The 26,658-nt window shown below is 40.5% G+C and overlaps 1 protein-coding gene across 2 annotated transcripts in view; it reads left to right on the top strand.

Moving 5' to 3' along the window:
- The first annotated feature begins 1,517 nt into the window (after positions 1 to 1,517).
- The window catches only part of RPS6KA2 (ribosomal protein S6 kinase A2), a 202,825-nt gene continuing 177,684 nt past the window's right edge, over positions 1,518 to 26,658 (top strand). For both annotated transcript variants that reach the window (XM_068405539.1, XM_068405624.1), the window contains exon 1: positions 1,518 to 2,035. In XM_068405539.1, the coding sequence (XP_068261640.1) occupies positions 1,937 to 2,035 (99 nt within the window). In that variant the 5' untranslated portion in view covers positions 1,518 to 1,936. The remainder of the gene's footprint in view (positions 2,036 to 26,658) is intronic.

Raw genomic sequence — 26,658 nt, forward strand, 5'->3', positions numbered from 1 at the left:
ATGAAACTTCACTAGATAGGCTGCATCAGCAAATAATTTTGGCCTTGACAGTTATACCAACAAAATTACTTTTTTACCTGTTTGTTGTTTTGCTTGTGGAAAGAGTTTTGGTGTACCTATAGATACCTTATTTTTTTGCTGGGACAGTTGCCTCTGCTTCAGGATCTTTAGCCAGGAACCAACACAACTGTAGTGGCAAAGGACTCCTAGCCTGGATGTGGCTTGCAGCAGGGCAGCACCTTGAAAGTAACCCCAGAAGATACACTTTTGTTGCAAAACAAGAGAATTAGAGAAGCTATCAGAAGGAGGTGCTGAGAAGAGAAAGGGATAAAGCACAGACTGCCACTGTGCTACAGTTACCTTAGGATGGAGGGGACAGCAGTGGTCCAGGCACAGAAGAGTCAGAGGCTATAGGAGATTATAGAGCCCAGCGCTAATGGTAGCCTTTCCACTCTGACCTCCTTTTTAATGAAAACATAAGTGCAAAAATATTATTTTCCTTTTTTCTTCTTTCTCTTTTTTTTTTAATGCTTTTCCAGGTACATATAGACTGTGGTGAGCTTTAGACAGAAGAGAGGGACAGAGAACCTGAGAACAAAGCAGGTAGTGACAGGCATGACCAGCCAACATAGTTCACGGCAGGGTCCAGACATGCAATTAAAGCAAAATGTGTGTCTCTCTTAGAGCAGATTGACTGCAGTGGTATTGTCATTTAACCTCTGAGAGTCTTCTCAGGCTGTAGCGGTGTCCGTTCTCCCTGGGCTTATTTATCTGAGTCATTAATAAGTCATCAGAGTCATTCACTTTCCATATGAGGTTATGGGAGAAAGGCATGTCTGGGTGCTCCTTGGTAGTCAGAAAGGAAAGCCTGCCCAGGACAAGGAGCCTGAGCTGTGTGCGGCACGCAGAGAAAGCTCTTCAGTCTCTAGATCACATTGAAATCCAGTAGTTTTTGAAGAAAAGCTGAAAAAATGTGAATATGTTGGAGGGGTGGGGGTGCAGTTATAAGTCTGCATGCTTCCAGTATAGTGAGCAGCTCAACATTACAGCCTGTAAATAGATGTACAGATTTAACCTCTTAGAAGGGCTGTGGCTCCCTGCTGTAGTACAATAAGAACAGTAGTACTTACCATTTAGATTTTGCTTTCTATTTTCAGAGCTGTGCCAGTGTTAGGTATTTTAACGTAAAGTGGGTGGGTAATGTGTGAACAGGAATTTAAGCTTTTTTATTTTGGGGCAGGGGGGAGGGAGAAGCAATGTTATTTTGCATAGTCCCCAGAATAAAAAGAGGTTCAGACCCTTCTGCTTCAGCAGTGGGTTCATGGCGTCTTTCAGCCTTCTCCCAGGAGAAACTCTTGTGCAGGAGCTGATTTCTTCTCGGATCTGACCACCGTAGCCCTCAGTAATTATAGCAGCGTTGAAATTCCGAGCTAAAAACAGAAGTGCAGCATGTGCCTATTCCCCATGTGATTTGGAAACCAAGAAATTGGAAGAGCCTGACTGAGAGGAGAGGGAGTGCAAAGCAATAGACGCATCTAATATTTATCTCAAACCTGCTACGCCTGGGACGCAGGAGCTGTCATCTGCCGGGGCTGATTATGCATGCAGCCGAAGCAGAGCCTGATTGGATGTAGTAGGACCTAAGGCGAGCAGGAGAGGGAGCGGAGAGAGAGTTCGGCTCGCCGCACCGAAATGTAAACACTGGAAAACGAGAGGGAGTATCACGCCTTTATGCTCCGCACTGCAAGCAGCGGGCTCCCATGGCTCCGGCAACGTACCCCTTGCACATCTAGCTGTGCCCGGCTCGAGGAACAGAAGCAGACGCTTCGGAGGATCTCCTGCCTGTGGATGTAAATCGGGGGCAATCGGGATGCGCTAGCTTTCTCTGGCAGCGCCGCAGCTCCTTCGTGCTCCGTGCCGCAGCTGGGACGGGGCAATGGACATGAACATGAAGAAGTTCACAGTGCGTCGGTTCTTCTCGGTCTATCTCCGCAAGAAATCTCGATCAAAGAGCTCGAGCCTAAGTAGATTTGAGGTAAAATTCACCTTAACTTTGTTAAACATAGCAAATACTGTTAGGTGCTGGTAACGGAGATATAAGAGAATGCCTGCAGTTACTGATGTGATAAATAGTTAAAGGTGATCTTTCCCTGGAGGTGGTGATGTTCGCACCTGATGTTCTTTGTTTCAGTGTAATTCAGTGCTTTTCCTCGGTAGTATTCAATACATTGCATAATATATTTAGTGTGTTGCTAAGGTTCCTTTTATCAGCCTGGCAGGGGAGGAGGAAGCTGGTTCAGGACATCATGAAGTTGTAGGAAATAATTACAGATGCACTGAAATTAGCACAAATGGCACCGTACTTTGAAATAGCCTTGTATTTTAGTCTTCCTCCCTTGCACACATATTATTCGCTCTCAGTGCCAGTTTTCCAAATAATCAATTTGCTAGTGTCTTTTATGCATATGGTATGTTAGATAGGGATTTTCTGGCTTGTCTGTCTGTAGGTTCTCATGCTTGCACAGATTTTTGCATTTATCTTCTCTCCCATGCATCCTGGTATTTTTTTTTCTTTTGTTGTAAGGAGAAGTTGTTCTTCGGGGGGGGACACAATGTCAAATTAAACCTACAATGATTTAGCAGTGTGGGGAGATGAAGGCAGTTCAAGTCAGAGGTTTTAGCAGATAGGAATGTGTGAATGGGGAAGAACCAGGATTTCTGCTTTCCTTCCTCAAACCATTGTTCTTTAGCCCTGTATTTGGAGCTGTGAATAGTCGGCAGGATGTGAGATCAATTGAGTAGATGTCAGTTATACTTATGTTGTTCACTTTATCATTGCATATGATCTGCAACCTCTGCATCAAAATAGAGGTAGATGGGCCTGATTCCGCTCTGCCTCACATTTGTTTTATGCTGGTGTACTTCAGTTGACCTCCGAGGAGTTACTCTGATTTGCACCAGTATTCCCAGGAGGCGGATTTGTCTCATGCTGTGTGAATACATTGTAATATGTTACTCCCTTAGTGTCCTATTTAAAGTACCAGGTAATTGTTCGAACACAAAGTTCTTCATGTGTCATTGCTTAAACAGGACATGCAGAAAAGCAGAGTTTTTGGCTGGTGTTTTTTTTTCTTTCTTAACTCTTTAAAATTATCTTTCTTGAAAAATGATCATGTAAGGTACCTAATTTTATTTCACTCAACGAATAGTCATGCTATGCATTTAAAATGAACTAATAAATGGAAGTTGTTAAAGCTCCCTCCTTGCACCAGCCCTGTCCCTCTAGGACTGAGGGGAGAGGGGGGAAACCCTTCGTTTCCCCATTGTGAACCCAGAACTGCAAAGGCTAATCTGAAAAAGATGTTCCTTGTAACACACTGTAAATTCACTAAGCTCGTGCTCCATCAGAGCCAACAGAAAGTAGACCTGGAGTCACTGAGTTACATGAAGCAGTTCTGAGACAGACAGGTGTCTTCACAAGCTGCCAGGGTCAGGGCGCAATGTTAGGAGGGGAGGTGATGTTGAGGCAGCAGGGCTCCACTGGACCTCGTAACTATTAATTTGACAGTGCCATAGTTTGGGAGAAACAGATTCCACCACGCTAATTATTTAATTTACTGTGTAATCTGGTGTGAATGATCAGTACGACTCAGCATTTGTAACAGGCCAGACCCTCGCTTCATTTAAAAAGAAAAGTCTTTACAATCCCTTTGATCGTCAGTATTGCGTTAGATTTACTGGACTTTTTCAATATCTGTGGAATAGTTTTCCTTTAAGTGAGAAGCCTTGTAATGATTTTTTTTTTTCTGATTTTAAATAATTTGCTTCAAGAAGCAGCCTGACATATATCCCATCACACATGTACGTTCAGAGCATTTCATCCACTTCCCTTCTCTCTCCCTTGACTTGGCAGTAATGACCAACCTTATACAAAGTGACTCAGTATTATAATGCAACAGGGAATAGGGGTTGTTCCAACCAGGAAGAAAAAAATGATTCATAAAATCTGTTCTGCTATTTAAGTGTGAAAATCATCAGAGATGTTCCTGCTCAGAGGGGAAAAACCAAACATATGAACATCAAGCTCCCCCTGTGATTTCTATCTCTGAGTACTTCTGTGTATAAATTTGTAATTGCAGACTAATGAGCGCTTGTCAGCCAAACAGAAAGCCCAAGGAAGCCTGTTGGTAGTTGGGTTTTTAGAAGGCAGAATATTCTTCATCCTAATAGGTAGATATTTTTAAAGAGGCAGTAAAAAGGCACAGGTTATTACATCATGGAATGAATAAAGGTAAAATAAAGGGAAGAAATTTGGAGAAAACACATGTGGCATTGCTTTGCTTAGTGTGTGTTAGCTAATGTACCTGGCAGAAGTCATGTGTTGCTAGATGTCATCTGAAATTTGGAAGGGGATTGTTCCTAGGTTGTGTGGGATTTTTGTTGTGGTGTTCTTTTGGCCAGGTGGCAAAGAGGGTTGAAAGATTTTAGATAGATACTCCTGGATTCAAGCCTTTGATATCTTTAAAATACTGCTATTAGAATAGATTCAAAATAATATAATATAATATATATAATATAATATATATAATATAATATATAATATAATTAATATAATTAATATTATATATAATATAATATATATAATATTAATTATTGATATCATATGGTTAATTACTTTTTCTACTGTGGTATTCTGCTATGCTTTAAACTCACTTTCAATGAGCTTCATAACTTACAGAGCATGAATATAGATGCAGAAAATGACTTAGCAAATCACAGCTTGTAACTTGACCTTTACTTAATCATTTCAAATGCCAATATCATTGCTGTATCTGAGACAAGAAGATCATTGCCTTATGTGGATAACTGGGTTTCATACTTTGTCCTGTTAAAGGAGGCAGAATACACTCCGTAAATGAGGTATTACAGGGGTTTTGTTTCATCTTGCCTAAAATGTGTGCCCTTTTTATTATTCTGGGAAAACCTGGCTGAAATTTGAATTTATTTGGCTACACTTTTGGGTTTTCAGTTTATATTACTTTTCAGTATGGCCTGCATTGCCCTTCATTTATAAGGTATCTAGTGATGTAATTTAATTAAATGTGCAGAGCCAAGTTTTGCCCTTCTGCATGCACACTGAGTTCTTATTGAAGTCAGCTGAAAATCCAGCGAAGTCAATGGGAACTGCATGTGTGCATCTGAGAGAAGGGCTTTGTTTATGGTTCTTGCTGAGTGTTGATGAACATGAATGTGAAACCATCAGGAGAAAGTACGCACAGTGTGGATCTGCTAAAGACTTTGAGCCCCAGTGGAATGCATCTTATGGCAGTGAGCAATATCCCTTGATTTATAAATCAAAAGTTAAATATGCCATTCGAATAAGCTAAGAAAGACCTAAGCACGCAAAGAATTTGATTATATTTATTCCAGTGACGCAGAAGCTTTTCTTGGGTTTTTTTGAGAAAATGACCAATTAAAGCATTGCCGTTGATGCTTTGGGAGATGTTTCCGACTTTCACATTCCTGATGTATTTTTAATTCGTTATTCTTTAATTCTTTTAATTCTTGTTTTGTCTTACTGGTAATGGTGAATCCAAATACCATTTGGTCTCTGGATGGAGCTTAGAGCCTACCAGAGTTCTTGCAAATTAATTAAAAATTAATTTGGACCCTGGCGTGTCTTGGCATAGTCAGTTGTGAGAGGCAGGGCCTCCTGAGGGTGATTGAAGTGTGGGTTCTCCTTGGGTTCTAGCACTGGCATGTGGGAAATGGAAGCAAGCCTATGCAGTCTGGTAAGAAATAGTGCAGAAGAACTGACACTGGCTTTATAATACTTTGTTACGAGAGATTTTCAGTTCTAATCTTCAACTCTGATTCTGATTTCCTACAGGCTTAAGTTACAGCAGCCTTAGGAAAGTGGCCAGCAAATGCTGAACTAGACAGCTCCTTTTGCACAGCAGACTGGAGCAATGCTTTATTTGCAAATGCTTGTGAACTCTTCTGTGCTTGTGTAAAGAACAATTCTGTTCTTTATCAACAGTATGTCCTTTATTCTGTCCTCTTTTTTTTTTATTTTTGTAGATAATCACTTTGTAGAGGAATATATTCTTTCTGTCAACGGTTAGACAGAAGGAGGCAAGTTAAATAATGGAGATGGGGATTAGCAGCCCAAGATCAGCTCTGCAAGGTGCAAGTCCTGAGTCAGCTTCATGGTTTTCTTTTCCCTTGGTAATGATCATCTTTGTGATGTGTGTTCTTGTTACAGCAGAAGTTACTGACACTATTGTAGTCCGACTTCCCACAGCTGCAGGCAAGACTTTCATGAGGAAATGCTGCAATTCTTGTAGTCCCTTCTTGGGGGGAAGGGAGGCAGGGCAAGGGAGGGAGAGCCAAAGGAGTGTGTAGTCCATCAGATAGGTCACTTGAGGAACCAGGAAGTCCAGTTTTCAGGCTCATTTTTATAACTTGCTGTGTCATTACAGATGGTTCAGACCTCTGTGCCCTGCATTCCACATTTGTAAAATTAAAATTCTGATGATTATTCCTTTGATACAATTCTACCTATTTACATTGGTTTTGATGGTAAGAGAGCTTATGCACATATGTACACATTCATAATAAAGAAATTGCTCCCTAACTCCTTCTGACTTTATCCCAAATAAGCAGTCTCTTGCACCTCAGGCCTGCTATATGCTCCTTCCCACAAGCCTCAAATTAACTGCTGAGCTACAGAAAGGGAAAATTAAGCAGGTAGATGTAGGGATAACTTCTCCATAGAAAAATGGGGCTGGGAGGGATCTAAAAAACCTTAATTTGGACTCCCCTTCCTCCTCCTCAGGCAGCATTAGCTATATCTAAACTATTCCACCAAAGAAAGGTGTTTTTCTAACCTCGTTTGAAAGAACTCCAATGGTAAATGCTCATAACCTCCCTAGGAGGTATATTTTACATTATCCTTAGTGTTTGAGAGTTTTTCTACTATAAACCACAAATTTTTCTTATGGCAATTTAAGCCTGTGTCATCTTGTCCTGCCCATTGTGACTGTGAAAAACAGATTGTTTCCTTTCCTTTGCAGCAGGATTTTATGCATTTGAAAGCTTTTCAGGTCCTCTTTCTCAGTCTTTGCTGTAAGGTGGGAAAAATGGCTTTCCTTCTTTGTGAAAGTTTGGGATTTTTAGGAGCATGACCCTGTGCCAGTCACAGCAACATTGTTAGGGAGAAGCTCTTCCTTTCTTTTGGATGTTAATGGTCCATTGTAAAAGTTACTTTTATTTGAAAAGAGCCTATCCCGTCAAAGACCAATTCAAATTGTTATTTTATGCTCCATTTCCACCATCAAAATATCTGCGTGATGCCTTGATCTGATGGTATTTGGCATCCAGTCCAGAGCTGACGGACCCTATCCATTTGCTCTGATGTCAGATCAATTCTGACACACATCATACAATTAAACACAGGCTCTGGTTACATAGCCAGGGTAGATGCACATTTGGGCATAGAGCAGGGGCCTGATATCCTCACGTAACAGAAGAGGTCTTCATTTGGTTTTGGGATGGGTCCTGTCTGATCAGCTGATGGGACACGCACATGCATATGACTGGTGATGACACAGTGGTATCATGAACATGTGTTTGGTCATGATCACAAAGAAATGAATGAAAGGGAGAGGCCAATGCCTCTACACTGCATCTGGTTCCCTGAGCCTGGGGCGTTTGTGTGTGGGTGTTCAGGAGGACAAGAGCTGGACCTGGTGAACTGGTCGGGACCTGTTGGCAGCTGAGCCCCCTCCTAGTAGTAATTTAGAGTAACTTGGTTTTTATACCAGTGGAAGATGTGTAATTTTATTCAAGGTTTTAGCTCATAATGTTGTGACCTGTCTGACCCTGTGGCACAAAAAGTCTGTTCTCAGAGGGCTGAACTCTCCTGCATCTATTTTTATTACCAGTAACATTTGATTCATCCATTTTTCTGCTAGTCTCAGAAGAGGACTCCTTTTGTGTGTGCTTTTTGCATTTGTGTCCTCACAGGTAACTGGAAATATTTCTGAAGTGAGACAGAAATCAGAATAAAACAAACTCCTTATGTTTATTTACCAGTTACTCAAGTAGAAATACTCTTCATCTAAATATTTGCTAGTCAGTTCCTTTTGTTCACTTAACAAGACTTACAGTCCTAGTTCTGCAATGATTCTGTAAAAGTATTTGCTGTTCAGAAAGACTCAAAGTACTGCAGGGAAGCAGCAGTTAGTTCTGCACTCAGGGGACACCCTCTTTCTGTGTCTATGTGAGGCCATCAGCTATTACAGGGCACAGTTTCGCTTCCTGGAGAACAAAGTGTCAGGAAATGGAAAAGAATGAGTGAACCATGGAATCTGCCTTGAAAATAGCTTCCTGACTGAGGATGTGTAAGGAAGCAAGCAATACATCTATTCAAGGTCCTTGCAGCACAGCTACCATTTGCACACAGGGAAGTGTTTAAGATGCAGGTTCCCTCAGTGGGTGCATGCATGGTGACAGAGTGGCCGCAGTGTGGCTTTGGAAGGCTTTGAAGGGAGCAGCCACCCTTTAGCTGTGAAATCTCTGTTGCTACTTCGAAATGTACTGCTAGTATCAGTGTTTAGCAGAGCTGCTTTCACTGTGGGATGTGGGAGAGCCTAAAGGTCTCTTCTGGCTGAACACTGGGAGTTCAAGGGTACTGGAAGTGCAAACCATTGAGAGTGCAGAAGACAAAACTGAGATGTTTCCAATGAGGAAAGCCTTTTTCTCAGATTGCGGTGTTATTAGACATTGTGTAGCAGTGTGCAGGGAAGAAGGGGAAATATAGGCTGCTAGCATGCTTTCAGATGATAAGTAATGATAGTAATCAGCTAAAGGTCAGTATCTTATGAAACCTAAATAAATGAGCTCGTATAAACTCCAGGCACAATTAAAGGGTGCCATGCCTCTTTCCTGTGGGGCCGAATTTGGACCTATGCATGACTGGCGGTAAATGGTTCTCTTCAAGAGTTGTTATGAGTAAACTCAAGGCTTTACAAGGTGCGGGGGGGAGAATGAGTGTGTGGCTTTATCTATAAAATTTTCCTTTACCTGTTGTTAAACAACAGAAGCTACCCTGTCCTGCTTGTTCCCAGAAGTACCATCCTCCAGACAAGTTTGTGGTACCCTCTTGTGATGCCCAACAGGACAATGTCAGCTCAGAGCTGCAACATGGGGCTTCTTTAGGGATGTCCAAGTGCTGGGTGGTGTCGGTTCCTGCTATATGTTATGAGTAAAAAGTAGTGGTAAGCTGAGAGTGATGGCAAGCAGAAAAAGAGATTTTTTTTTTCTCATTTCGTGTAAACACGTGCAATATGTTTTATGAACACGTGCAATATGTTTTATGCACATGTATATATGTTCAGGGCCTGGGATTTTATGTTGTGCTTTTTTTTTTAATTTCTGTAGAACTCAATAAGGAGAAAACAGGTATGATTAGACATTTTGTAAAGTTTAAATGGAAATTTAGTTTAAAAACTACAGAATTTAGTAGAGGCTGTTGTTTTTACTACAAATAATGAAATAATATGTAAAACACAATAAAGAATGACATTTCTGTTCTAGAGGAATATTAGAGGTTGGCCTTAAAAACTACAAAGAAAACTTAACTCCATGCTGAATTTGTGAGTCTTTTCTATCATTATTAACAAGACCAAGCCTTAAACATCTCCATATACAAATTAATGCAAAGATATATTCCAGACTCAAAGCTTTACAATGTCCCTAGGAGAGAAGGAATCCAGTAATTCCTTCAGCTAGCAATATGGCACGGGCTGCTGTATGCCATAGAGAGTGAATGAACTAGGTGATGGCGAGAACTGTTGTAAAATGATCAAAAATGTTCAAAAAAGTTCAAACCTATTGGTTTGAAAGATGTGTGTATTGTAGAATGTGCTTTGGGATCGAGCCTTTTTTGTGGTGGTAATGCTCTGGAGAAATAAGGTGTGTTCTTGGCATTTGTCAAGCCTGACCATCCCACAAGTTCGTACTTTGGTCCCGCGTTCTGACGGAGCACTAACTGTGCTATGCAATTTCTATGCCAAAGTGGTAAGCACTCATAAAGGGTACAAAAGAAAACCTCCATAATATCTGATTATACAAGCAATTTTCCTGACAAATAAGTTAAAGACTTGGGCAGATATTTGCTTTTTTGGTCAGGGGGAGAGAGTTTTTTCTTTTAGTGGACATTTCTGTTGTTTTGCTGGTGAGCAGCAAAGAAAATCCTGCAGCAGTTCAACTTTGTCTTCTCCACTTCCATGTTGAGGGTAACTATTGGCCAGGTCCTGTGACTCTGGCAGATGTCTTTGCTTTTAACTTCTGCATCAGCACATCTCCACGCCAGTCTTTCCTGTATGAGACAATCTCCATTTGTGACTAGAAAATGCCTGGGACAGCAATTAAATGTTGTAATTGCATTAATTTTAAAGTCATCTGTCTAACTGTCTTAAACCCTGATGGATCTGCTGCTAGTCTACACAGTATCTACTTTATTCTTGTATAATCATGCATTGCAATTTTAACTAAACTGTAACCTGAAAGCAAGGCTTTATATTAGATTATTTCCGTGACACAGTTCAAGACCACTTCATATCACTGAATTTGAATTTTTGATTACTAAATATGTGCAAATGTTAAATAGTATGTACTTCAAAAGTTTTTTTAATAACATTTAATTATGTTGAAAAGACTTGGATCTTTTTCCTGGCAAGTAAAATCACTAACTTTTCTCCTCAAATGAACTCCTTAACATTTCATTAGGTCAGTACTATCAAGATAGCTAAACCAAGACATTTTCAAAATGTGAATGGTTTTCATGTAATGGTAATACAAAGGAATCTTAAAATGTTGGCATTTTATGGCTGATTTCAAACACATTGCAGAGCCTTAATTTGAAAGAATATGTGCTTCTCTGGAGAAGATGTCGTATCTGTCCTTGTTTTCCAGGTTCTTGTACCCTTGGGAGTTACTGTCTCCTTTGTATGTGGCAACCAGTGAAATAGGCACAAAAGGAGGAAAGGAAAGTGTGGTAGTTAGTCTTAGCTCTCACTTCTGTAGTCTGTCAACTTCTCTTCAACTTCTTCCAAAGGAGGGCCACGTGTTTAGGCTCACTCGAGAACTGGGTGGAAGTGTGTTATGTGAATCGACACAGAAAAAGCGCTGTGTAGTGTAAAGGCAGGGAAGCCCTCACTGAAGCAGGCATCAGCTAATCCTTCTCAGTCTCTCCAGAGTTGCAAAGTTGTCTGGGTTTATGATGCCTGCCAGTCTGAGGTAATAAAACTGCTTCATTTTCATTGTTGAAGCCTCCTTTGTCCATGGAGAAGTTTTAGTAATTGTAAAGCAGAAAATACATAAAGCCACTAAAGCAGAAGTTGGGTCAAACTAAGCTGGGGCGGGAGTGGGGAGAGACATTGCTTTGTCCTTTAAAAACTTTTAATGTACATTATCCTTAGTTTGGTGGCTAACTCAAGCCTTTATGTCATAAGGATGAGCATTTTGGGGGCATTAGCTCAGGTCTGAAATAAAGGCAGTTGCATGTACCAATCTAGCAAACAAATTTCTCTTTTTTTCCCAGATGGGAAATCCAATATGGGACATTAGAAGGAATACCATTAATGGTTCTAAGGACTGTCACTTCCAAAGCATACGCTACCTATAGTGATTTTCTGCTGAAAGATACTAATTTTATCCTAATTGTCTTTTTGAAAATATTCTCTCCAAACATCAGGATAAAATTTACACGCCAATTCAGTTTTGAAAATCAGTATTCCTCTATTAAAGGGTGTCAGTCACCTGTAATATTGTTCGCTTAGGAAAGGATAATGGTGCCAACTACCTGTTCTTCCCCTGCTTGGTTTAAAAGTGTTTTCTCCTTCTCTAACAGGCTTGTAAAAGAAGCCATAAAATTCGTTTGAATAATGTTTGTGTTGAAAGAAATGCTGTAACGGGCAGATATTTGTGATGTTATGGGAGGAGTTGTTCTTGGTCATCTTTCTCTGTATGGACGTTTTTCCCTGGAGTTGTACGGAAGGTCTTAGGTTTTTGATTGAATATTTCCATCTTTCTCATAATGCATGTCAAATGAGTGGATTAAAAATGTAACCTTTTCTAACGCAGACAATCTGGGTCGTTTCAAAAACAGCGCTTTTTGAAGAGCCTTATTTATGAAAAATGGGTCAGTCCTTTGCTTCCCCTCTTGATCGCTTGTTCTTTTCTTGATCAGTTTAGGTTTTTTCTTTTCTTCTTCCTTTTGTTTTCATCTGTTCCCCCCTGTTGTTTTCCACATGCACAACCATGGCAATTATAACCCATCCCTGGGGAAGTGGGGACTTACAAAACATTTAACATACTGTACACACCACAGCCAAGAGAAAGTTTGCCCTTTTCCCCTTTTTAAATCTTTTTGCTGGTGTGACATTCATCAGACTGAGACAGAAATAAGAATAGAGCTCTCTCCATGGAGTACCACTATGGTCTGAAAGCACTCATTTATCTTTCTGGTGATCAGAGAGCTGTCACTGTCTGGGATTTTGTATCATCTGTTCAGGGACACACATCAACTCCCTATTTTCCAGTTACTGAGGAGAAGAAATTAAGTTGTTCTGCAATCCTGGGATATGATTCTTTACTCTTGTCTTCAGGCTTTTCTTCGTTCTTGTAAATAAAGGTTGAGGATTTGAACATGCTGTGGGCTGGCGTGTAGACTCCCACAGCTGGACCATGGAAATGCTGAGCTCTGTGCAGGTGGAATCTGGGCCCCTGAGACCAGGCTCTTGGCTCCTGGTGTCTACCGAAACTCTCACTTTGCCTTCTCAGATGTTTCCCTTGTAAGGTAACAGTTCTGCTTTTTCCTTCTCCCTTGCCCTATCATTCATCTGATTCAGCTTTTTAAACTTAAGCTTTAGACTCAGACAATGGGAATCACATGTTTTTGCTTTTCTTGTACTGCCTCTGTTTTGGTACTTTCCACTCTCAGTTTACTGAGGTAACTTGAGAGTCATCAGTAAAAACAAAGCTTTGTCTGAGGAAGTGCTGATTCAGAGGAGACACTTGGCCAGAGGCTGGGCAGTGGCCAGGTAGCTCCAAAGCAAATCCCAAATACAGAGCTTACTATACGTCTCGGAAATGTCTCCCCTCTCATATACCATAGTCCTTACCTATTTCTCATGGCTCTGCATCCTTGGTTTCCATAGTTGAAATATCTTGTGATTCTCTTTCAGGGAGAGCAGAAGCAAAAACTCCTAGAGTCCTCTTGCATCACAGGCTCCCGAATGCGTTGTTGAGGGTTTCATACCTATGACTCAACTCTGTTTCCAGCTGAGCACCAATGTCTTTCTGGGATTTTAGTTCTATATAGTACCATTTTCACAGCACCGTACTCTGTTCTTAAAGCACGGTTACTATGGCATCTACAATATCTTGGAAAATAGTGAAATGTTACCATTTTGCTTTGCATGACAACTTTTATTCCTGTTTTGCCTGCATGTTTTCACCCTCTGGGTTTTCTTTTGAACTTTGAACAAAAAACCTCAAAGTGAAAATCAGCTGCCAACTTTGGTCCATCATTATTTAAGATATGTGAAGTTACACAAAGCCTGATGGCTTTACATGGTTTCTGCTCGGTCATCATCCATTTCACTTGCTGAAAGGAGTAAACTTGTGTAGTTCTTTATCTTGGGATTTTCATGACAAATTTCAAACTAGTGAGCATTAATTTAGGCATTTATGATAAAAAGATGTTTCATTCAAAGCACTTTACCCTGTTAGTTAAGAGCTATTTCTCTTTTCAAATTTACAGTGCTATAAAGCCTAAACCAGTGCAAACCTACACAATTCAAAAAGGAAAAGCAAATCAAATTGCTTTTTTTGTCCCCCTGGAATTGTAATCAGATCCGGATCAGAAGAAAGCTTGTATTGCTTTTGTTGTGACACTTAACACATTACCAGACTGGCGTTGTTGTTGATATAGCAGTATTCCATCCTCCTTGACAAAATGCAAGATGTAACAGAATGCATTAACAACCTCCTTGGCTTCTGTCTGTCTCCTGGTTGGTGGCCTCAAGTTGCCAACAAGGACTACACCAAACAAATGTTGCCTTCTATTTAAGTGCATCTTATATTATTACCAGCTTCTGGGCTAGCACAAAACTGGTGTTTTCATAACTGGATGTATAAAGCAGAGCTATTTCCCTGGCCAAGCCTGTGAACCCAGCAGGCTAAATTTGCTTGAGCTGGAGGCTAAAGTGTAACATGGCAGCACACTTGGATCTAAAATCACAATATTCTATACATTTGGCCTCTAAAATTGTATTGACATTGTTAAATCTGGAATCTCCCTTTTTCTTGGTGTAATTCTAACTGTTGCCTAACTGGATCTTTCAGTGTCTTGTTCTTTCCTCCTAAATTGAAAAATCTTCAAGGCATAGGAGAAAGAAATAGTCACGTTGTAGGTGGCAGGCACTTGATATGTGTGTGCACCAAGAGTGTTGTATTCATGGAAAATTTTTCTCTGTCTATCTATCTATTTTCAATAAATAAAACCAAAGTAAGCGAATTTTGAGCTGCTGAGGTTCCCAACTAGCAGTGGACAGATGAGGCGTTCTGTTACTCCAGCAGAGGCCAGTTCCTTTGTGTGCAAACCAAAATGTCAGGGTCTTACATTTTTTCTCATCTACTTTTCTGAAACAGTGATCTGTCAGTGTGCTGTGTGTCTGTAGTGCAGTCATCTGAAGGGGATTGTCTGTGTGTGAACACAGGAAATTACTGAAAAACTGAATTGTTGATTTGGATTCATTTTTAGCCTAGTTTCCTAAAGAAATGAGGCTTTATCCCTCCTTTCTGGCCATTTGTTTTGAAACCATTGTCAAATTCAACAGAGAGAAGAATAGCATTCCTAAAGACGTAATGTTCAGGTAAGATCCATGAAAACAGGGGGCTAGAGAAGGAGACCCCGCTAGTACCACAAAATGAAGGAACAGGGCAGAGAAGAGTGGAATCATACTCCTTAACCAGTAAAGAAGCCAAGCAGAGGGAGATGGTGGGAGAGAGGAGGACAACTTGATAAGAAACTGGGATTCATCACTGCACTGTTTACAGAACAGTTTCTACACTTCAATGCCAGGAAGCAAGCTAGAATGTTTTTGTGAGGAGTGTATTTGGATTTGCTGCAGAAACAAGTGGATCAGTCTATTTACCTGTATAAATATTTGGGCTTTGAAATGCTATAGTCCCCAGTAATGAGATTATTTATCATAATAGTGTGGTCTTTTACTAATAGTTTTCCCATACTCTGAAGTAAGCTAGCTCTTGTTTCAGCAATTCCTACTTCTAATCTAATGGGTGAGGCAGAAGTAGTAACTAGTAAGAGGATTTTTTCAAAGTTACTGAGATGCTTTTGATATAAGGAGGAGTCAACATAGCATGATGCTGGCTGTTTTTCTCTTTGGAATAGTGTGTAGATGTTTGTTTGGAGCTACTTACAATATGGTGTACTGGGGGGTGGGGGGGAAGAGGCATTGTACTATAATTTATGGAGAAAAAACTCACAGAACTTAGCATTAAATGACTGATTTATCAGTAGAATTATTTTAACAGTCGTATAGATGTTAATGGTAAGTGTAGGCTGCCAAAGTAAGAATTCATCAGAAAAATTATCATAGCACAATAACTCACAAGGTTTTAGAATGCTTGTTACAGAATTATAATTAGAGCATCGGTGTTTGCTTGAAACATCCTCTCTTGCTAGCTGATATTGGCTTTGCTGACATGAATAATTCATTTCTCTGGATAAAAGTGGATGTTTAAACTGTCTAGTAAGAGAGACTTTGGAGTGTGCAGTGAGGAGTCCTCAGGCAGGAATCTCTGGAGCAAGCAAGTCTGGGAAGAATATTGTTTTTTACTTGTGCTCTCCTTGAAATAATGCATTATAATAATAGCTACAAAATTCTGTTGGATATGACTATATTTGTACACTATCAAATTACTTAAATAGTTTGAAGTCTCATATTTGCATTCTGAATGGTCAAGTGGATCACTATACAAAATTTTGATATTTTCTGATGATTGCAGGATGTATAAATAGCAAAGCAAGATTTCTGCATGGTGACACTGCTAAATTTCTTAGCCAAGCTCTGGCTATGTACCTGTTCCCCACAACGTGGAATTAAAACTGACCTGTTTTGTACAGCCTCCTTACACTTTGCCTCTGAATTACAAATGAGACATTAATGCATACAGGGGAGTCAGGGACTTATGTGGGCATGTATAACAAATGTTTAGCCCTAACCAGATTATACACATCTTTCTGTCGGACAGTCTGTTCTGTTGTTCGGAATAAAGGGAACATCAGCAAAAAATGCCTAGTAATATTTTTGCTCCATTTTAGGACGGTTTCTGAACCAGATTCAGAATATACAATATATAAGCAATATGTTGTAATTACAGCCACATTTTTTGTGTGTGTATGTAGCATTTATATGAATAATGCAGGTAGCAGTGTGAATACATATAGTATGGCAGTTTTTCCGTGGAAAATGCTACTAAGAGGATTAGAGTTTGATCTCATAATACCATACGCAACCTCTCATTGACTCAGACTGGAGGTTTATTTAGTTCTGCTGGACACCAGACAGATTAGCAGCTCAGGTTTTTGCTGCTGACATTCCTTCTGGATTGAAATTTACTAAAAGTTAACTCTCTTTTTTTTTTATTCATGGAAATCTCTCCTCTAAAACGGTACTGTGTAAAGTAACTTTAAAAATTGTTTCTCCCTTTCAGGATCTTCACTCCTCTTAAAGTGATTTTCAGGGCACGACCAAACAATTTCTGACCTTGTTCCTTCCCTTTTGTTCTCATGATCAAGCCATTTTTCTAGATCATCTCCTGTCCCCACAGGTGTAGGCTTTTCCCTTTTGGTCCTCAGTTGGCGATTCCTGCCCCTGAAAAGTGCTGCTGATGAAACAATCTTTTTCCCAGTTGCTTCAGATGCATCTTCTGTTCCACTGCACCTTGTATGAATAAAGGCCAGCTGAAGCCCATCCTGTAGACTAAGCCACTTTCCTCCCCTTGTTTAAATATCTTATAAACACCCATTCTTGCCACTAACTGAAGCAAACAAGCTCAGCACAGCATTGTCATGCTGAAAGTGTCCTTTCCTTGAAACTCCTGTGATCCTTCTGTAGCCTTCACTTCCACTCTGTAGCCTTTCTCTTTGTCCTCTCCTTTGGTGTTGTAGCAAAGGCTGTGGACCCACTTTGGTGAGGGAATGTCTGTTAGTCATTGAGGGCAGATCCACATTCATATTTAAGTCCTTAGTACTGAAAGATGTTCTTACCATCACACAGGCATTTTTCTAATCCACAGTGTACACCATTTACTAGTGACATGCAGGTTTTAACCCAGCAAAATTAAATGTAGAATGACTAGTCATATAACTTTTTGGAGTTGTTAAAATATCTGTGACGTTTTACAAAGTTGTCCAGCTTTTGCTTTCATAGTTAGTGATACCAGGGAAACCAATGACTTGCACCAAATCATCCCTTTTAACATCTTGTGCTGTCAATTCATTTATTAGCATAATGTTAAAGACTATCAGAGTTATTGATTCTGTATGATAATCAAAACTATTTGCATGAATATAATGGTAAAAATCCAAAGCAGAATTCCAGACACTTCTTTTGATCCAAATCATAGATTTCCGTGTTACCCACTGAAGGACTCCATTTCCCGATGATAAATAGCTCTTAGTTATGGAGAATAACTGTGCTATCAAGCTTCCCCAGTATTAGTGTGTGTGTGTGTTGTATTTCACAACCAATCCCTACCTCCACACCCTGTTCACAAGCTACTTATTATTGGAAGAAACTTGAAGGAGGGAAACGCTCTGTTTATTTGCTGTGCAATTGTCCCTCAGACCAGACAGACGTTCCCTGTGGCATGGACACGGGACTGCTATTCTTTACTGTCCCACCATAGTGAGCCCATGCATTCTCATTGGTCCTGATTTCATTTGTGCTGCAGCCAACTTCTTGGGAACTAGGTTTGTGCTTATTACTCCTCCACTGAAGACGCTTCAAGTGTCTCTAGACCAATCAATATTCAACTCCCCAGTAGTCTTCAAGTACACTTTTCCTAGAGCTTTCATCATGTATGCAATCTGGATTCACATTCAGGGGCTCCTAGTAGTTTGAGCAACGGGACACAGATGTTGTAAGGTTTCCAAACCCAAATTGTTTTAACTTACTAATGAAAAAAAAAAACTAAACCAAACCAAAAATCCCAAACCGACCAAACAAAAAAAAAAAAAAACCCCACAGTGTCAAAAAAAGAAGTTTGCATGTGTTTCCTTGCCTTTGTTTCTTCCCCTACTTAGGTGTTCTTTGGCTTTGATCAGGCTGCTCTAAGGGGTTTTATGGATTTGTATTCAGATCTCTGTTTCTGATTAATCTCAGGAAAAGGTGTTATATCCTACCCAGTCCTGTACAGCTTTTCATCCCAATTACTGTCCTGAAAGGATTTGTGCTCTAACCGCGTTGCTTCTCTTCCTGACTAGTCACATTCAACAATAACCCTCTCTGGAGGGGTGTATAAACAGGAAAACAACTAAATATAGATCACAGACAGAGAAGGAATAGAATGCAACAGTGTGCATAAAGAGAAGGAGTGCTTGGACAGATGGTGTAGGGCCTAGAGGAAATCTGGAGGGAAAGAGAAAGGGGCCTGAGAATGAACAACAGAGATGGGGTGGGGGGAAGAGATTTGTCTGTAATGTAACTGGTATATGGGAGAAAGGAGGCAGACAGAACATCTCTGTGTTCCCTGGAGCAGCCCCTAATGAACTGGATTAGCATGACCAGAGAACAAGGGCCAAACCAGACTTGAAACCTTGCTTACTTTGCGAGTACCTACTGCCTTGATCACAAGCTGGTCAGAAGAACAGTCCTGGGTACCACAGCCACCTCCTCCTGGGCAGACTGGTGGAGCAGAGGGCAGGGGAGGTTAGTCTTTGTAGTAAACAGAACATAAACATTATTTAATGGAATGGCAAACCATGAGAAATTTAGTGAAGTGCTATTTCAGACATCTTCCTGCCTTGGTCTCTTACTGTTTTCAGTTTTATTCTCTTCTGTATTAACACAAGTTGCTGACCCAGAGCAGTCTAACAGACTCCAGTTGACAGACTGGTTTAGAGGAGAAAGAGGGGCCTTACATCTCTCCTCCTCGCTGCAGCCCTTACCCAGCTCTTACCCTTCCTGCCCAAGCCAGGTAGGATGTGACCATGGCACATTGTTGTATGCTTACACACACGCACCAGGACCCGGCTGTATTCCCAATTACTGCTCACTGCAGCTCTTAGCAGGCGTGTGTTGCTACAAGTGCCTCTGTAAATTGGGAAGATGAAGTGCTCCTGTGGTGGGTTATCTGCCTCGCAGCAATGGCAGCAGGAGGGAATGGGTGGCCATGCATCAGCAGCCTGCAGACAACTGCTTGGTGTGCTAGCTCAAATCATGGATGGAGCAGGGCTGGCACTAACGTGCCAGGCTGCAAACTAGGGCAGCAATGGGCAAATACACTATCTGTTCTGCTGCCTCCTACATAGGGGCAGTAATCTCCAAGGGAGATGGAGCAAACGGCGGGAAGCAAAAACATCTTTGCTATTGCTAAATCTGCTAAACCCTGAGAGTTGGAGCTTCAGGTCATTTGTGGAAGGATGCCCAGGGATCCGCATAAACTAGGGTTGGATTCAAAACCTTCTGCTGCTTCTTTCTCTGCTCAAGTGGCTTCTCTACAAGTGCATGCTGTCTTTTCTCTTCCCTAGCATCTTTCCAACAAATCTGCACAGGATAAACTCTTAGTTCCTGATGACCTCTTTTTGGAACTGTGATGATTACATGGGGCTTTTTATATTGCCAAGCAATTTTATACTGTTTTGCTTTCTCTTCTGTGTTTAAGTCTGCAATTACTCGTATTACTCATTTAGAAATACATTTGAAAAGAAAATGTAGTGACAGAAAATAGCCATCCTATGTCCCATTTAATGTTTAGAAATATTCTTCATACTATCTTTTATTCTTGAAGTGAGACATATGTTCATTTGAGGGAAATTTTCCTCGTTTGAGCAAGCATGAGAAAAAATAAGATCATTATAGAAAAGCTTTAAGAGGCACAGTTTTCTAGAAATTAGGCAAGCAGCACAGGTAATAACATTTTATAATGAGAAACCATTTACATCTGTTCTAAAATGAGGAATAGTTCAGCTGTTATTATTTTGGTGTTTTTTTTAAAAAAAATCACCAATTTATTTAGAAGAATATTATCTTACAGTTAATATATTTTTTACAAACCAAGCGTATTTGTATGAGTATTGATGGATTTAAAGCACTGGAGAGCTAAGTCTGATATTCATCTGGTTTTGGAAAGGCGTGTCATCTTTGATGAGACTACATCTTATATGCACAAGTCTTTGCAGGATTGAAGCAAGGGTCTTTGTAGTTTTTAACTGTTTTACCCAAGGACCTCAAGCTTCAATTTTTCAGGAAGTGATCATAAGGAACTTATTTTGGTATTTTATGAGCTTTCAGACTTAGAATATTTTAACATTGCCACAATCCATACAGAAGGACACAGAAGTTGGTAAAATTAAGTTCTCTGATGACAGAAACATTGTAAAGATGATTGTTAATATAGCCTGAAGTCTAAAACATTCTCTTGCACTTGTAGTTACTTAGGCTTTAAAATCAAAGATATGTGTAGTCAGATATTTTGGATTGAGTTTACTTTTTTTCCATCTGTCTGTCCAGAAATACTGCTTAATGTTGAGGAAGAACCAGTAATTGCATTCATATTACAGTAGAAAATTATAAGGAATAAAGGCAATGTACACTGTTTGTTCAATAGTCTTCAAAATACTGCGGACTGACTCCACTCCATATTCTCCTCAGTTGTAGAATCTATAGGTGCACCTGCAAGGTTTTGGATTTATTTATTTTTCCTGATTTCAGACTGTTAGAGCAGACACTTTCCTGTTTGAAAAGAATAGACTGATTAGAGCACATTAATAAAGGACCACATATCTTACTCCTTCTGTCCCCAGTAACACCAAGGTACCCCTGGCAGGAGGACAGGTGCAGGGAAGGCTGCAGGGTGCTGTACCATCCAGTGTCAAATAGAAATACACCACTGGTCCTTTAGAGCTGGGGGCCTGCTGCAGTCTACAAATTGTTCCATGACTTTTTTTTTTCTTATCAAGGAGGTTACCTAAGATAGAATTTTGATTATTTTTCAACGCGGTATTAATTGGCATTATTTCTGATGTTGAAAGTCTTTAATGGCAGTGCTTGTTACATACGTCTGATCTGTGTTAGACAAGTAACCATGACTTAACAAGAAGGTAAATGGTCAAAAATCTGGTTTCTATGCTCCAAATAAAGCTTATTGTCATGTATTGCTAATGGAGCTCTGTGTTTTTGGAGCTCTGCGTATTAGGTCTTATTCTAAAAGTATATGATATCTTATGCAACTTTAAATGTTTTATATTTATGTGAGATTGTAATTCAAATGGACAGTTGGGTAGTGATGAGTTTAAGCCTTCAGTTTCTTTACCCAACATACACACATACAGCACTGCAAATTTTCCTGCTTTCCCCAGTTCTGGCTCCTGATGCCATCAGCAGTCTTGCTGCAATCCCTGGATGTGCACAGGCGTGTGCACACAAATTCATGCACACATGCATGCACGCATCTGCATCTCTTACCTTGTCCATGCTCTGGACAGCTAATTTCAGACTTTCAAGCCTCTCCCCACCTCGGTACCAGCACAGCCTGACTTCTTTCATCCATGCCCTGAGCCCTGGGCGTGCCCGAGAAGAGGCTGGGATGTGAGGGAGGAATGAGGGATTACAAATACTTTTCTTCTTAAGGTGTTTTGCCGCACCAGAGATGTAAGAGGAGCGGTGAGCTTTCAATTTGGTTGAGGAGCCATTACTATGACTATGGCTATTCTGTGTTGGTACCCACCAGCTAAGTAAGAACAGGACATGGCTGTGCTGGGTGCTTTGATTGTGCAGACAGAAAATGCCCTGAGGACTTTGTAAGTAGGGGGTGTGATGGGAGCGTGGGAGGGCTGGAAATGAGGGGCTATAGCAGAGAGAGGAAGTTCAGCAAAACTCGGGCTGATGAAGATGCAATACTTCTGGAAGGGAGGAAGGCTCACTTAAAACTAAATCTAAAATGAGAAGGGAGGAGAGAGGAACACAGCAGAGAGGAGGAAAGGGGGCACAGTGAAGTAAAAGGCAGAGAAACAAGGGGGTGGAGAGGGAGGGTAGGAGTGAGCAAGCAATCAACACAAGGCTGATAAATTTGCCAGAAGCATAGTGTGCTGGATGTCTGGGGAAAAAACCTGGTTTGGCTGTTTCAGCAGCTGTTACTGCCAGCTGGTTTTGTACTCTGCAAATCTCTCTCCCCACCCCCCGGCCCTCGCTGAGGTGCACTGTGGTGAATCACGACTGGTGACTCCTCCTGCTGTAGATGCAGAGTTTGAGCTGAGGAGAGCTAATATCCTCTGGTGTTTGCAGCTTTTGGCTGGAAATCCTCTGAGTGATAGACGATCCACAGGCTCCCCCTTTTTCTAGCATAACAAAATCCAGCAAAGAACATGCAGCTTGCACTCGTAGTATTACAGAGGAATGCAATAAAACATCTCCCTGAAAGGTGGAAGCAAACCCAACAGAAGGACTGTGGCTGGTCAAAGTTACATCTGTGTACCAGGCAACATTTCTTTTTCATGTTCACAAATAACAAAGCTAGGCCAGAAAAAGCTTTATATTGTAGATCAAACCTAAAACACTAGTGACATAAGCCCAGCAAACTTCATTTCCCATTTTCAATAACATCTTTTTCCAAGTTAGATATTGCTGTTTTGTAGCATCACTGGCAATCTGCCATTTAAGATTTTTGTTTAAGTGCTTTACTAAAAGAAGGACCTGACCTTTACAACATCCATTGCGTGTGCATGGGCCTACAGTCATGATCCAGAAAATATCACTAGTATGATGTTGCTAGGTTATTATCCATATGTTTTTTTCTACATCATGTTTTTATTGGTCTGTAATACAAAAATGCTAATAGTTCTTAAAATCTCACTTGCACTTTACTTTTTACATAGTTCATGTGCTTTGCATTCCCCTAATCTCAGACAATGAATCTAAGCCAACAGATTTTGGGGTTTGTGTTTTTTTTTTCTTTACAGTCAGAGTCCACTGTGTTAATTTCTGTATAGTGTATGGGAGAAAAACATTTGTGTGGCTCTATCACTATAAAGCATTCAAGACATGTACAAAAAAAAGTCCCTTATTTAACTCTTCAAAAATTATTTTATTTACTAAAATTGCCACCACAGCTCTGAGAAGTAATGCTATTCCTTTCAAAGCCAGTTCTATTAACTTTTAAAATATATTTTAATACCAATTAATTTGATTATATCTTTAAGCAAGGCCTTCAACATAAAATTTAGGTCTTGAATTTAAAATTATAACATATGTTTTCAGGACATAAGCCAACATTACTTGCTGACACAAGAGTCCATTTAACATGGAATATAAAAGTAATACTTCAGAGTACAATGAAAGCTAAAGCTTAAGGCTTAGCTATTATAAATTCACACTGACGCTTGGACCGATGTGATGGCCTCTTCGATCAAGTTTTCATCTGAAGAGAACTTTTTTCTTGCTATTGTGTCTGTGTAATACTGCAAACTGTATAAAAAAGCAATAGCAACCTACAAATACATGTTCCCAGTCCTGCACTTATGAGTGTACATTTCCAGCTGGATGCAAGTCAAGAAGCATCTGATAGTAACTTGGACTGTGGTACTGAGTAACATTTCCAACTACAAGTCAGAAGAATGAGTTATTTTCTATGAGTACAAGGTATACATGGATGATCAATTTTCTGTTGGAATTACATGTTATGGTGCAGTTGTTCACTGGGCTGCCCAGGCAAGTGATTCAGGGCTGCTGGCATGGGAGCTCGCTGCCATAACCATCATGGGCTGGGGTTTTTCTAAACCTTCCCCAGTACTTTTAGCAAACTGTGATTCTCTTCCTTTGAGCTCTAAGTTTGTAAGATCATGGGATCTATAGTGTCATGTGAACTAAGCATTAATGTGGAAAACCAAATCAGTAATGCACAGCACGCTTGTGTCAGCAAGTGAATGTCCAGGTCTTAGGCTATCTTGGACGCTAGTTTTACCACCAGTTAATGTAAAAGCCTAATGCATCCTCTTCCTGGCAGTTTTGGCCCCTTACTGTTGACAGGATGTAGTAAAAATAACCTCCAGCCTATAGATAACTAAACAATGAAACTACCAATACAACTTTGGGAAAGGGGGGTGTTGCCCCCATACTATTTACTAACACTAAGCAGCAGGAGGCGGCAAAACTAGTTTCAGGAGATTTAGCTTAGTAAAAATCTCTCCTGAGGTTAGAGTATAATTTCTTCCTCATTTTCTTTTCAGAGAATAGTTGAGATAGGGTAGAAATATATTTTCCCCTTGAGGAGCAGAGCAGTTTGTTTTAAATTTCCATGGTAATCTGTACACAGCTCAGAAATTTATCTAGCAAACCTGAAAGATAACTGAGCTCCAGCATGCAGAAATTAATGGAATTTCATGTTATGCTTGAGACAAATATGGCTGTTTCCAGTTACAGTGCCTGATTGAAAGGCCATAAGTCTTAATGCGTATGAATAAGTTTATCTTAGAAATAGATGAGTTGGTCCTGGTTCATCTTCTAAAATGGAGCAAGGCGGAGATGAATATCTGTACTCACCTCAAGGCAGAGAGTGAGATTCTGCCTTCTTAAATACGTTTCCTGTACCCGTCTCAGTTGAAGCAATTTATATGCTCATTCCACTTGTAGTTTTACTTCTTGCACTGAGTATGGTTAAGGTTCACAACCTTTACGCCAGTGGCTCCAGCTGGGGTCTTCGGCCTTTTCCCACCGCTGCAGGTGGGAACACACATGAGTGTGTTGTGACAGGCCATTCTTAAGGAGTGTACAAGGGAAACTCGTTGCTCTGAGGGGTACACGGGAGCTGAAGCTCAATTTCCTCTAGACCTGCTAGAAGGATTTGAGGAATCCAAGCGGGGCAGTGAAGGTATGGAACCATGGCCATGGGCAAAATGAAACTTGTTAAGCAGTTTATGAGAAAGGCAAAACAGTTTCTTTCCATATCTTGTTATAGAATTTGATATAACCTATGCTGGGATGTATCATCTGAACTGTATTTATGCTGTTTGATGGGTGAGTGAAAAGCAATGTGTGACCTTGTAGTGCTATTTACATGCTTCTTATTAATGGTATAGCTTATTGCATACTAGGAAAAGAATGCAGATGTTGCATCGCTGCATTTGTCATACAAATCACAATCACTAGGCAAGTCCGGGCAAAGACTGCTAAAATGCTTATGAATAATATAGCACTATGTGTTTTAGTTGTGACTGGCTCTGCAAAAATGCTGACTATTTTGGGAAAGTGAATAAGCTTCCTCTTAAATAATGCTTGCTGGCTCTCAGAAGGAAAAAGATTGTTGGTCTGCACATCCTGCAGCTCTTACTTCTCACCACCACCCACTACTTCATCCCAGTTTTTTTTTGTTGACCTCAGGCCATCTTCTCTGCTTTGTCTCCTTCCTCCACTACCTTCTGCATGATCCCCTGTGCGTTTAGCACTGTTGATATCTCTCTTTCTATTAGGTCTCTCTTTCATGGAGGCACACAGTGTTAAGCCAGGGAGGCTGCCTATTTGACATGCAAGCTTCTTATCATCCATGTGAGGTGGTGCAATGAAGGATGAAAGATATTTGAGAAGTTGTTGTAGGGACACAAGTAGATGCAAGGCAGCAGCCTCCTCTCGTCAGTTTTACTCCCAAATTCATTTATGTAATGAGGCTGAAGAGACACAGTACACTACCTGTCTGCCTCTGCCTCAAAGCCTATCCCTAGCCATGACGATGCACAGATTGATATCATGTCATGCAACTGAGGGATGATAGATGACAGGAAATTTCTTGAACTCTCCTTGACCAATGCATCCCTGGTTTCAGTAGGTACACAGGCCAGTCTTAAACCTCCTGAGATTTCTTTTTGGGCAAGGTAGTAGAAAACCAGAGTTGAAGAGCTTATTTTGGCAATAAAACAGTAATCTGAATGTAAATGAGATTGGGTTTTGGAAGCAGCCAAAAAAAAGGGGGGATTGACAGAAGGGATTTATATCTTGACGGTCAGATCCCAGTGTTTTTTCTCTCCTCCTTCTCTAGTTGTTGAAGGGGTTTCCTGCAGCATGTCAAAAGTGTGCCTCTAAGCACTTGGCTGGTGAATTATGCCTTCATGATGAAGTGTGCCTGGAGCCTTCCACTCTTCTGCCATCCTTAGGTAGAGAGGCATTTCTGGGGAGCAGGTAAAAATTGTGATGGAAAAAAATGCCTAAGAGAGTCTTATAGTGTGCCTTAGAGATGGTCTCATTCCACTTGAACTCATCCCCTCTGGCAATGTCTTTGATAGCTCAGGCTTTTCATCCAGGAATACTTTACCTCTGGTTCTTATGTGCTTTGCTGTGATCTCTGCATTGA

The sequence above is a fragment of the Nyctibius grandis genome, chromosome 1, assembly GCF_013368605.1.
Source record: "Nyctibius grandis isolate bNycGra1 chromosome 1, bNycGra1.pri, whole genome shotgun sequence".
Taxonomy (NCBI): domain Eukaryota; kingdom Metazoa; phylum Chordata; class Aves; order Nyctibiiformes; family Nyctibiidae; genus Nyctibius; species Nyctibius grandis.